At 44.5% G+C, this 12,677-nt stretch overlaps 1 protein-coding gene across 1 annotated transcript; it reads left to right on the forward strand.

Moving 5' to 3' along the window:
- Positions 1-1,764: 1,764 nt before the first annotated feature.
- Positions 1,765-12,672, forward strand: dact3b (dishevelled-binding antagonist of beta-catenin 3b). The gene is made up of 4 exons (XM_080460359.1): positions 1,765-2,217; positions 8,078-8,228; positions 8,595-8,705; positions 9,908-12,672. The coding sequence occupies exons 1-4, from the start codon at positions 1,987-1,989 to the stop codon at positions 11,395-11,397; spliced, it is 1,983 nt and encodes a 660-aa protein (XP_080316485.1). The 5' UTR covers positions 1,765-1,986; the 3' UTR covers positions 11,398-12,672.
- Positions 12,673-12,677: the final 5 nt, after the last annotated feature.

Raw genomic sequence — 12,677 nt, forward strand, 5'->3', positions numbered from 1 at the left:
TGTTGGCTCAGTTTAATCGCAGTTGTATAAATTACCGATTAATTACCACGGTCTCTGCTGTATAGGCTCTGCAACTGAGTGCTACATTTTCACTTTATGTAGTCGGCAGTACAAAGGATGATACATTTTACATGCTTGTGGAATATGTGCAACAATAACAAGGATTTTTAATCTTCATTTTGCAAACCAGCAGATGCTTTTATGAACTCTGACATGCATCAGAGTTGCGTTCATTCAATACAAGGAAAGATCCGGGTAACCTGGGACAACCTCAAACAGTGTTAGAAGATCTGCTATTTTTTATCCAGTTTGTCTTGTTAATTTCTACATGGTATGCATGAAGGTGTTCATCTGCATCCTGAAGCTGTGCAGCACAGCGTGCAGCAGGAAGATGTGGAAAAGGTTCATTCTTGAATAGATATTTTATATGCGGGTAGGGTATATATGTAAATCTCATAAAGTGACCAGCATTTGATATTCTGATGAGCATCTTAAATAAAATTAAAAAAAAGTGAAAGTCCAATATCAGACGTTACATTATGGATGATATAGATTCCGCTTTTCAGCCACCCATGCTCATTTCTTAACCTGTTAATCCCGAGTTATATTCTGTGAGTTTGGCTTGTTTGAATCCCACTGCTGACAGGTCACAACAGGGGATAATTGAACAGACTCATTCAGAATATCCTTTTTCCATATCAAACATTCATATTACATGTGGCAACCCTGAGAAAGGAGCTGTCAGGAGTATGTAAAGTAAGTATGATGGCATTTATTTACATCCCTCAACATAATAATGCTCACAATTGAACACACACAATTATATTACTGGTGTTGGTATATGATACATAAATAATGTAATTTTCAAACAACAGGAAGTTCAACGAAGTGAAAGAAGAGAAAAACAGATGCACTGTAATACACTGGTGAGCACTTTCTCCTCTCAGTAGAGTTGGCATGTTCTTCTTCTATGCATAACCAAAAACATGTTTAACATTAATAGGTGATTGTATATTGCATAGTTGAAAATGTGAACATGCATGACATACACAGTTTGCATTCAGATCCAGAACTGAAGAGGAACCACGTGCTGCATTTCTGCTGCATGCAGAATCAGTGAGTGCCATGAGTACAAAATTGTATTTTTAAAAAGTTGCAACTTATTGGAAATGTGCAGTTTTTGGTATATACCAAGACAAAAAATAAGCTCAAAATACAAGACCATAACTGGGTACGTGCAATTTTCACTTTATGAAGTATTTCGTGATGGTAAAATGTGTTTGTCCCACTCAATAAATGTGTTTATCGAGGGTTTTTTATTACATGGATTCAAAGATAGTTTGCCATTAATCACAACATTTCAAAGTTGTATTCTGTGTACTATTATAATGGTGACAGGGTGTCCCAATATTTAAATTATGCGATTTACAGCTTTATACACTTGTATTTCTGTCTCATTGTAGTCCCATTCATCGCTCCATGGCTTTGTGGTGACATGAAATCGCTCCAGTGTAACAAAAAACCCCGCTGGTTTATTGTGCTTCCAGAAATAAGCGTCTCCTGAAGTAGTCCATTAGTCTCAAGCCAAGATGGAAAGATGGGTGAGGTCGACGCATCACTGTAATGAATCAAGGGGGATGGGACGGCTTTTACGCACGGCGCCCCACCAGCCTCTCATGTCCAATGAAGGCTGAGATCAGGTTTACAAAGGGGCGGATGACTCCCCACTTTGTGGTCGTGGCTGGTCGCAGAGGGCGGAGCTCCGTGCCTGGGTTTGACAGCTGCGAAACAGAAAATGTATAGCGCATAGACGGCCTGCGACACCATGCCGCTCCAAGGCAACCGCACTATCACAAGGAATGGGATGCAGCATGGCCCTTTATAGCCTGCCCTCGTAAATCTGGGCCAATTGGGCAAACACTAAATACAATATAGGAGGAATAATACGCTTTTATTGCACACAATCCAGGGATTTTCGGGGCGGGCATGCACCGTGCGTTCTCGTTCCCGGTGACTGCGGAGCGCAGTCGGACCAAGGAGCGCCTGGAGGCGAGTCTGGCCGGGCTGTGTGAGTTGGAGCTCCGCAGGCAGAGGCAGGAGTGCCTGGTGCTGGGAGCTCTGGCTCTGGGGGACCCTCTGGCTCCGGATGGCATCAGAGGAGAGCTGGCGTGTTTCAGCAGCTGGGGCCAGGAAAACTTGACTCTGAGGCGACAGCTGGTAAGAAGTTTACGCTCTTGTGTTTGATTCCAGTTGCTGTGCTTATGTGCTCACGCACACCTAATAATACAAGACGGCGGTAACTCTGGCCGTCTCAGGCACCCCAGCCCGACATAGTTTGGGAAAGCCTGCAGCGTCTCCTCATTGTGATCTGCTTGACCGTTGGTTGGACTCTTGGGTTTGGGTTGCGCCTTTTGTGTCGACGTGACCTCCAGCTGCAAAAAAAGTTACTCAACATGATTAATACGGTCCCTGTTTGAAAGGGTGTAATGCATTTCTCTGCTTTGGCCCGAGATTTATGCCTGTGGGGTAACGAAATCAGGGGGTGGAGCACCCGCCGTTTGTGGCACACAGACCGACTATTTAATGGCCCATTGTTCCCTCTTGTAGGTTTTTGGCTGCTCCTTAATACGCTCTCATTTGTGCCCTCGACACATCTCAGAAGAGTGAATTATTTCTCCAGCTTGTGTTGTTGCTTCCACAGCTTAACATTTTATGTCACTATTAACCCCCATATGGAGTGATGAAACTGATTTTTTTTCCCTTTTTTTTTTATCGTGGCGCTCAAGCAAAGTTGTTACGCAGAGATGTCTGGATAAACCAGAGTATTTAAAAACGGGGTCAGTGAAAGTTTAAGTAACGACGCACAACAGCATCTTCTCCCACATGAACTTTTACGCACCACTGAGCAGCACCATACATGCTGTGGATGTGACATTTTCTCTCTCTGGTGGTGCTTAAGTTGATTTTTGGTGTCGCTCGTGTTTCTGTTTGGTTGTTGCTCCTGCTCTTGAAGGCTGTCTTAACATTGCCACAATAGGAAGCCATTATTAAATAGGGTGAAAGAGAAATTAAATCAACCGCCTCCTCTTCACACCTCCTTCCTCCCTCCCTCCCTCCCTCGCTCCACTCTTCTCCACCGTCGGGGGGTCTAACAATAGACGCATATGGAGCAGAATACTAATGGTGGCCCCAGTGAGTGGAAGAGGCGCACATAGGTGGCCTCGGTGTATTGTATTCCCCAGTACTGTATTTATTTATTTTTATTCGGCTTTTTATTTTATTTATATTGTGAGTGAGTTTTAAATGTGTGTATCTAGAGTGCAGGGCGGTGAAGTGGCTCAGTTGTGTCACGCGCGTCAGTCTCCTCTGGCAAAAGGAAGCGTGACATGCGAGCACATTTTCTGCGTTTTCATTTTTTTTTTCTGCGTCAAGCGTCCGTGGATCGATGTTTATTAACTGTTCTGCTTATCCAAGCGTGTGAGTAATTACACGGGAAACTCCTCGGAGGATATCGCTGCCCGACACGACTCTAAATTGAAGTCTCAAATTGAGGCCTCATAATGTCAGGTCACCATCTGCGTCCAAGCCCAAATCCCCAATCTCATCTCACATGTAGGTTAAAGTCTCTAAAATGTATAGTTCGCATGTGACACGAAAACGATTGACCCATGAGACCACCGAATGTGTCTGCGCGCCCCGTTGCTCCAGTCAACTTGTGCACACGCCTGTGTGGAGCTACCTTGAACATGAATGTGGCCCCAGACAGGCTCCAGAGGAGACTTTTTTTTCTTTCTCCTGGATACAGTGGGTGGTGTTGAAGGTGTTGACAGCTGTGGGACGCCAGACAGCAGCTGGGAAAGCAAGAAACTCTGACCTCTCTCTCAGATACCCTGCTGAGCATGTTTGGAGAGGATATATGAATTGTGTATGACTGTGTGACACACATATACTCATCAGTGGAGGAGTGTTGATCTTAGAAAACCTACACTCTGAGGACGTTTGATCTCATCCGGTGAAGAAAAACAGAGTTTAATGAGTTAAATAAGGTTTGTGGGCACATGGCAAAGGTCTCTGCAGTAAAGCATGAATACATACCCTGCAAGATTGGATATGCTTGTGTCTGCTGAACCTTTTGTTTTCTGACTTCACTGATTGCTCACCATCAATCAGCTTGAGTATCTTTGTGTTAACACAGCAGCACATCATTAGTGAGAGTATGAAGCTATTAGTGTGCCAACGGTGACTTACCATTTGCTGAAATCCTCCTCCGATTTCTTTTCGCACACACACCAAAAACAGAGTTTTAGTGCACTTTTGCTTTGACACTATTTATACATAGACAGTCCAGACATATGCATTTGCAGACATCTTTTTGAACACACCCCAAACCGGCTGTCAGTTGCAGGGGGCACAGCCTGGTGCACGTCTCTCTTTGGGAATTCCTTTCAGAGCAACACACCCTGCTGCCAAGCTCACAAGCCTCGGTGTACGTAGGACTGAGTGTGTTAAGTCTGAGTGTATTCACAAATGCAGTTCACTGTGGTTAAGTGCATACTGGGTGCACAAGAGTCTTGCTCTCTCAAATTTATTTTGAAAAAAAAAATCATTAAATATACATCAATCTTATTTAAATAAGACATTGAATGTCTTCATTTCTCTGGCAAAATAAGAGCTCAGAAGTAGAGTCGAGCAGGAAAAAAGGGGGAAAGCAGTCGTGTGTGTGTGTGTGTGTGTGTGTGTGTGTGTGTGTGTGTGTGTGTGTGTGTGTGTGTGTGTGTGTGTGTGTGTGTGTGTGTGTGTGTGTGTGTGTGTGTGTGTGTGTGTGTGTGTGTGTGTGTGTGTGTGTGTGTGTGTGTGTTTTTCCGGCCTCCCACCGATCTCTCAGTTTGAATCCAGTCTCTACATTGCTTTAATTATAAAGGGTCCAGCAGTGCGGCTGCATGCCTTGTGTGCCCTGTTCCATGGATTTCCATATCCTGGCAATATTGTTCCAAACCCCGCCAGCCATTAACTGGTTTAGAGGTCTGCTCTGCAGGCCTATTTAAAACTGCCAAGATCCATACCTTGCCAAGTCCTTTCTCTCCTGCAAGAACCTTTTGTGTGACAGAATCACAATGTGTCTTTGTATGTCGACTGCTCTATTTTGTCTCTTTCCTTTAAATCCAAAAAAGTGTCCTATTTTTTGTAACGTACACCTAAAAATGATGCAAAATTGCTGAAGTCACCATTTACTCAGCTATAGTATTGTTGTGGATTCACCTGGATCCAGAACTGGTTGTCCTGATGTTCTGTACACCCGCTGTGTCACATCTTAAGTGAGTGTGGCTGCACAGTGTCCTCTGTCTCCCTCCCCTCCCCCAGCAGCCAACATGGGGCACAGGATGCAGTAAAATAGCAATGATACTGTGTGACTGTCAGGGAGTCTGTGTGACACCAGTAATAACAGAGTGCAGTCCAGACACGACCTGCAATATGAGCCCTGCTACAGTATGAGGGCTTTTGTCCGTCCACAGAGATTTGTTGGGGGGGGGGGGGGGGGGGTTCTGTAGGGTTATGGTTTAATGACCTGTGTCGTGACATGTGCAGTGTGTGCATATGTGTGTGTGTGTACGTGTTGACAATGAGCTCTTTGTGGATGCAGTCACACAGGCAATCAATTGTGTGGAGCTCCTGCATTGATTCATTGATTTCCAATAGGTTCCCCTCCTCCCAGACATTTTGGAAACCGACTCGAGAAACTCAAACAAAGCTGGGCCTGGCTCTTCATTTCTACCATACCGAACACATTGATGTAATGATGGTAATTCTTTGTTTACAGTAAGACAATAAGCGGCTTTGTCAAGACAAAAGAAATGAGCGTGTTTAGGGTGAAGCGGTTGTGTGAAAAGGCTTGGATCAATTGCTCCTCGGTTGTGTTTGTATTGTCACCATATGTAGTTTGTGGGACAAAGCGGTTCGAGCTCGGTCACCGATTGGCTATGAGGTCACTCAGCGTCAGCGCGAGCTTTTCTCAATAGGCATCTTACTGACTAGCCTGTTAAAACAAATTGGAGCTTTATGCATTTTTAAATGTGTCCGAGTCATCATTATCAAATAAATAACCCCGTTTTTAGCATTGTGATAAATTTACAGTGTGGTCGTGATTTTGCACTTCAGCAACATATTATGCAATTAGTCCTGCTTGGCATTGGAATAGAAAGGGAGGCACAATAGATAATGGTTCCATTAACGCATTTAGACACCTGTGTGCAGACTTTGTAAATGTCCTACTTTATTTGTTGACCTTTTCATTATTACTGTGGCCAACAGAATTCCTCTATTGGTCACATCAGTGTAATAAATATGATTATGACCTACAAATGCTATATCGCTATCATGGTATGCAGAATCCTAGTGTCATAATCCAGATTTATCACTTTGATTGTTTCATGTTTAGTGGCGTAATTATAACAGCTGCACAGTCAAGGGAAAAAGGAGTGTTAATAACTCAGTTTGACCAGTAAACAAAATGCTGGCGAAGTGAAATGCTAATGATTTGGAACATGACTTGAGATGACCCATGAAATATAGAAAGCTCACAATCTGGCTGGAGGCACATTTAAAAAGATCCCAAGTGTAAGTGTACAATGTCATGTTGGTAAAAAAGAAAAGAAGAAGAAAAAAAAACTCCCTCACCATGACTGTATTTTCTGACGATTGTTCAGGAACTTTTTTTTTTTTTTTGTGCCCCAGAAGCCAAGTGTACCTTCCTATAGGCAACATTTAATGTGCTCAGACACGTAACACTGCAAAGATGATGCTCAGGAGGTGCAGAAGCCTGCAGCAGTTCTCCTGACAGGCTCTCCATCATCGCAAGGTTTTAAAGTAAAAAGTGTCACCTTGTTATGAGGACATGCTTAATCTTCTGGTAATGAAGTCTCTTAATGAGCGTGCGCGCGTGTGTGCGTGTGCGTGTTTTAACTGGTGCCGACACGGTTGCATGCAAAATGTCTGTAGATGTTAAAACGCGTGTCAGATGATGTCGACATGATCCTAGTGAAATTTGTCAGGGCCGCCTGAGGTAGTAGCATGTCCAATTTTGCTGCACTGTCTCAGCTGTGTGTGTGTGTGTGTGTGTGTGTGTGTGTGTGTGTGTGTGTGTGTGTGTGTGTGTGTGTGTGTGTGTGTGTGTGTGCGTGCGTGCGTGCGTGCGTGCGTGCGTGCGTGCGTGTGTCTGTACGTGGTTTCATTTATTTGTTTCTGCCTTTATGTAAAAATGCAAGAGCATGCAAAATTGCCTGTGTGTTGTTTATCACATTGTCCTTTGTCCTTTTGTGTGGCCTTTCTGAATTGTATGAGCAAGCAACTTTGTGCGTGTGTGCATGTGTGCATGTGTGCATGTGTGCGTGGGTGCGCGTGCATGTGTGCCTTCCCACATGAGAAAACGTGTCCCTACCCCTCACAGATGCCTGAATTATTCATGATCCAAATGACTGCATGCCCTGGAAGCTGTCTTGTGTGTGAGAGCAAAGTGACAGATATTGATGGTGTACGTAGCTGCACGTGAAGGCCACGCTTGTATTTTAGTACCTAGTTAAGGACAGCCCCACGTCTGAGCTGCAGCTTTATTTCTTTTGACAAGTTGTGTTTAATCACTTGGTGCGTTTTTTTGATATTGTTACGAGGTAGGAAATGCTAAACAATTCTCCATGACTGAAACCCTCCTGTGTTAAATCTACGGACTCTTTGTCTCTAACTATGCCTGGATGTTCAGCTCATCTCTGCAGAGCCCAAAATATTTTGAATTTCAGTAAGTTACTGATGAGTATCTGCGTGTGAAACACAACAAGCGGGTGTACAGCTGGAGAAACCAGCAGTGAAGGATCCACAGCTGTGTGTCTCCAATTAGCTTTCTTTTTTTTCTTTTTTTTTGCAAACCAGCAATTTGACAGCAAGGACTGTTGGAACTTTTTGCTTTGTTGTTAAAATCGCTAATTGTTGCCTCTCACTGCCCACTCAAAAAGGATTATTTATCTACGGCACTTTACGGAAAAGACAGCAGAGAAACAGTCGGTGAGAGAGTGTGTTTGTTTTCCAGAGTGCTCTTCAGAGTTCCCCATGGGGTCTGATGCAGGCGCTGGAACAGCAGGTGGGAGAGCTGAGGGTTGACACCGAGGACGGCAGCTGTGATGCAGTCCAGGGAGGAGGAGGAGGAGGAGGAGACACCGGTGACAGTCGGCCAAGTTCTGGTACGTCTGCAGCCCCTTGGACACCTTTTCTCCCATTGCAGCTCTGTCATGCATATAATTAGGACGTATCTAAATGCAAATGCACTTGGTAATTTCCCGTCTTTCAGAAAATTCACTAACCTTTTTTGCGTTGTATTGCTGCTCCATCCAGCAAATCCTGTATTTTCTCTTTACATGTCAGGAAACAGATGTAACGACTTTGTAATTCGTTTCTGCCCTTATTGTTCACTCACGCTCCAGTTCCGAGTGATTCTGCTTCGTGGCCTATTTGGGAAATGAGCGTCTGCATATGTTTAGATAGCTGGAAGGATGAGTAAGCTATGATAAACAAGACAGTAATTTCTTCTGGCTCTTCATACGTCCTAGGTTTCTATGAGTCAAGCGAGGGTCAGTCTCCAAAAGGAAAGTCTTGTTCAACAGCGCCTGCAGAGACGGTCTCCTCCTGGACCTACACCAATGACAGGCCAAAGTCTGTGGGTAAGAAACACAGATGTGGAAATACTGAGGTGTGGTTGAATGTGATCTCTCGTTGATATATTCCATCCATCATCTTTACTCGCTTTATCTAAATCCGGGTCATATAAAAGGAAAACTTCAAAATATCTAGAAGTACAGTAGCATAAAGATTATAGCTCTGGTGACTGGTACAAAAAGGAGTAACATCCAGCCAGCCATGTTCTATACACCCATTAACCAGGTTTGAGTTCATGTATAAGTTGCTGAAAGCGATCTCTGCTGACCTCAAGGTCACAGTACACCCAGGCCTTGAGTTCATCACAGACCGATAACATAAACATACACATACCAGCACAAAATGTTCACTTCTTACTGTGAGCACAGGATGCAAGAAATTAGAATTCCTATTTGAAAGTGTAATTTATCATCTACTTTGTTTTGAATTTTGAATTTTGGGACTTCAGATACGTATGCTTCTCGGTGAGTTTCTGGACACATACGTAATCTTTTTTTATTTTTTCAGAAAGACACATTCACAAAAGCATGCAGGCAAACACAATATATGCTTCTCCCCCTGCAGCGTGCATTTCTACTCCAACAAAAACATGAAGTCATGTCTCAGTGTTCACTAAAGTCAGAGGGCGGTTCTGCTGGAATGGACATCAGGCCTCTTGTGTCCAGAGACTGGGTCTATTATCTCTGCAGCCCGTGGGTGACCATGCCAACAAAAGGTCTTGCCAGAGCGAGTGTGTCTCTATCAAAGATAGGCTGTGTCTGCGAAGCATCGGATAAACCATGACATACTTCTGCAGCTTATTTATATCTGAACTGTGGAAAGCTCCCGAAGAGAGGAAATTCCTTCATACCAAGATGTCGAGTCCTGAAACTTTGCAGAGCTCCAGTCGCCGTCCTTCACACCACTAACAAACTGTAAAAATTGCTTTGTGACCACATGGCTTCACAAATAATGAGATTTGCTACAGTATTCCCTGCATTTTTTCTTTAACATAAGATTTTAATGTTTGCTCACTAAAAAAAAAGTCAACTGAAACAAAATACTAAACATTTTGTAATATTAGCCATTTTTTCACAGCTGACATTAGCAGATCAGGAACTCCACAGACCCATACCTTTAACATGTGTTTATTGTTTACATCGACATGTTTGTGTTTTGAAGTTGTGCCACTTTTTGAAATTGACCAATATCATGTTCTCTTGATTAGGGGACCCACTCATGCTGAATGGAGAATTTGATGTGCCAGTTCAACGCCCCACCCTGCCTCGCTCCTTCTCTGCCCCTTACCCGCCTCTGGAGGGCATCGCTGAGGAGGGCGTGGCCATGGACTCCTGGCAGTGGGAGCCCGCTGACAGCGCCCACACCTGGCAGGAGCAACTGGCAGAGGATCAGATCACTGAGGAGGACTACCAGCACGCTTTCAGAGTAGAAGGTTACATCCTGAGTCTTATTCAGCGTCACACCCTCTCACCACGGCCGAGTCAGCCCCGCACCACTCTGAACCCGGAGCCCCTGTACAGCAGTGCCTCTGGACACGGTTCCCTACACAGGAGAACTCCTTCCCTGACAAGGGAGCAGCACCATCCTGACGCCCATCTTCAGCCCCATGTTGACCTTTCGGCAAACCCTCAGAGCCAGGGATGGGGTTGTGACCTGCTGGAAGGGGAGGCCTGTGGAGGAGAGGCCCCGTCTTTGGAAGAGGACTGTTATTTGGCTTTGCCCTACCCCCAGTCCAGGCCACACTCACTGGCTGGGAGGTTACCATCACCTTTGCCCCCACTGGATCCTAACTGTGGTGTTGGGGCTCTTGACCTTTGTTATGAACCCACATCCCCCCAGCATTATCTACATCTACAACCCCCTATTCATCACATGCACAATTTAGTTAGTGCTCAGTATATCCCTGGACAAGCTTGCCATGCCCCAGTGCGCTCTCCTAGACACTACGTCCCAGAGCAACAGAAGCACAACCGAGTTCCCACCTCTCCCGACCACCCCAACTCCAAGGCCAGAACATCGAAGAAAAGCCACAATGAGCGACCGAGAGCCAAGAAATCTGGCAGCAAGACTGGTCGGTCCCAGTCAGAAAACAGCCTTCTCGGTCAACGGGCGCTCCCGGAAAGGAGGTACAGCACCTCAGAGAGGCACCAAGGCAGAGAGCATGCTGCTCAGAACCACAGCCAGGTCACTGGACCACAGCTCAGCAGCAACGGCCACAACGGCAACCGACGCTGGTGCTCCAACCTGGAGCTCAGCCAGGACGAGGGAGAGAGCCAGAGAGGGCAGGCACATCGGCGACCCCCTCGGAAAGTTCGCCACGGTCACTCCTGCAACCACCAGCAGCAGAGTGCCCCACGGTGGCACCAAGACTTGCAAGATAGAGCGCCTCTCTGCCGGGGAGAGGAGGGCTATGCTGCGGCAGCCCCCGTGGAGTCTGAGTCCAGCATGAGCGAGGTGTACTCTCCGGCCTCAAGCTCACTGTCTAGCGATTCAGACGAGAGCGGGGGGCTGGTGTGGCCTCAGCAGCTGCCCCCTCGTCTTGCCTCCACCTCCTCGTCATCCTCTCCTTCGCCTCAAGCCAGTGCCAACGCCCCCTCTCAACCAAAAGCCTTCGTCAAGATCAAAGCGTCGCACGCTCTCAAGAAAAAGATACTCAGATTCCGCTCAGGGTCGCTCAAAGTCATGACCACTGTGTGAGCACACAGTCAGACCTCTTTTAAACCAGCTACATCTTCTGCTGTGTCCCGAAACCATTGTCAGATCCGTACTGTGGATGTTTATATTAGGGATAGAACTTTATATCAAGTTCTGCATCTTTACCATATGATAGAAATCCTAGACCCAACAATGAGTCTACCTCAAACTACAGTCCGCTCCTAATGGAAGGCATTAAGGGGAGTGATTTAAGATCTATTCAGAGATCCTTTATCTGTAGCGTCTGGTTGTATTCATCTCGTAGCCGACAGCCATCAGACAGGAAACTAATGGCTGTGATGTGGCTCTAATGGATGATAATTACTGCCAAGTCACACTGTGTTGACATGAATCGTATTGAAGCTAAGTGACTGACTATGTTGCCTGTTTTCTTTTCTTTCAATTAATATAAATTGGTTTCATATTCAATTAATGAAATACCTATGGTTAATTATTTCAACCATCTATTGTCTATGCAGCGGATTTTTTTTTCTTTAAGTTTCACCAGCAGTTCATCAGTAGCTTGGTGTCTGCATTGCTCTAAAAAATAAATATAAACACTTTAACAGTACAAACATCAAGAAACATAATCAAATTTCCTTGATTTGACAGTCCCTATCTTTTCAAACATCATATTAAATATTCACAATTTTAAATTTATTTCTTTTTAGTAAATGGATTTCACTTATATAACATTTTCCACCACTTTGTACGATTAACTGACATACTCTAGGCTGGTTCAGTCTTTCCCGTTTACATTATAGTATTTCAAGGATTAGGTGAGAGCTGATTTGATCCAGGTTTCCACAGTTTAGTTCCAAATTTAGGGATTCAATTTTTTCATAAACACAGAAAATACAAGAACAGCAAAGCCAAAATAAAACCACAGAACCACTTTAATCATTTTAGTGTTTTTGGTAAAACAATTCCTCCTGCATTCATACTGACTCAAAGTTTCTGGGCTGATTGAGCATCTTTATTTTTTACATTGATTCCAATAGAAGTGAGCTGTCCACTACCTCTCTTCTCCTGTTGACTGATTTTGGGACCGGTGAGCGCAAATAGCCTGAAATCTGCGAGTCAGTGAAGTTTAGATTTTTCATTGAGGGACCAGTGTACATTAATGCATGCCTATAACCTACAGTATGAAGAAGTGCACAATTTCACTGAAACACACAATGACACTCTGTAAATAAGTATGTTTTTTTTTGTATATACCATCATGTGGCCTTGTTTTTGAATGAATGTAGTTTGTAAATAAAAACACTTTTGCTTTTGAATTT

The sequence above is a fragment of the Lipophrys pholis genome, assembly GCF_963383615.2.
Source record: "Lipophrys pholis genome assembly, chromosome: 3".
NCBI lineage: Eukaryota > Metazoa > Chordata > Actinopteri > Blenniiformes > Blenniidae > Lipophrys > Lipophrys pholis.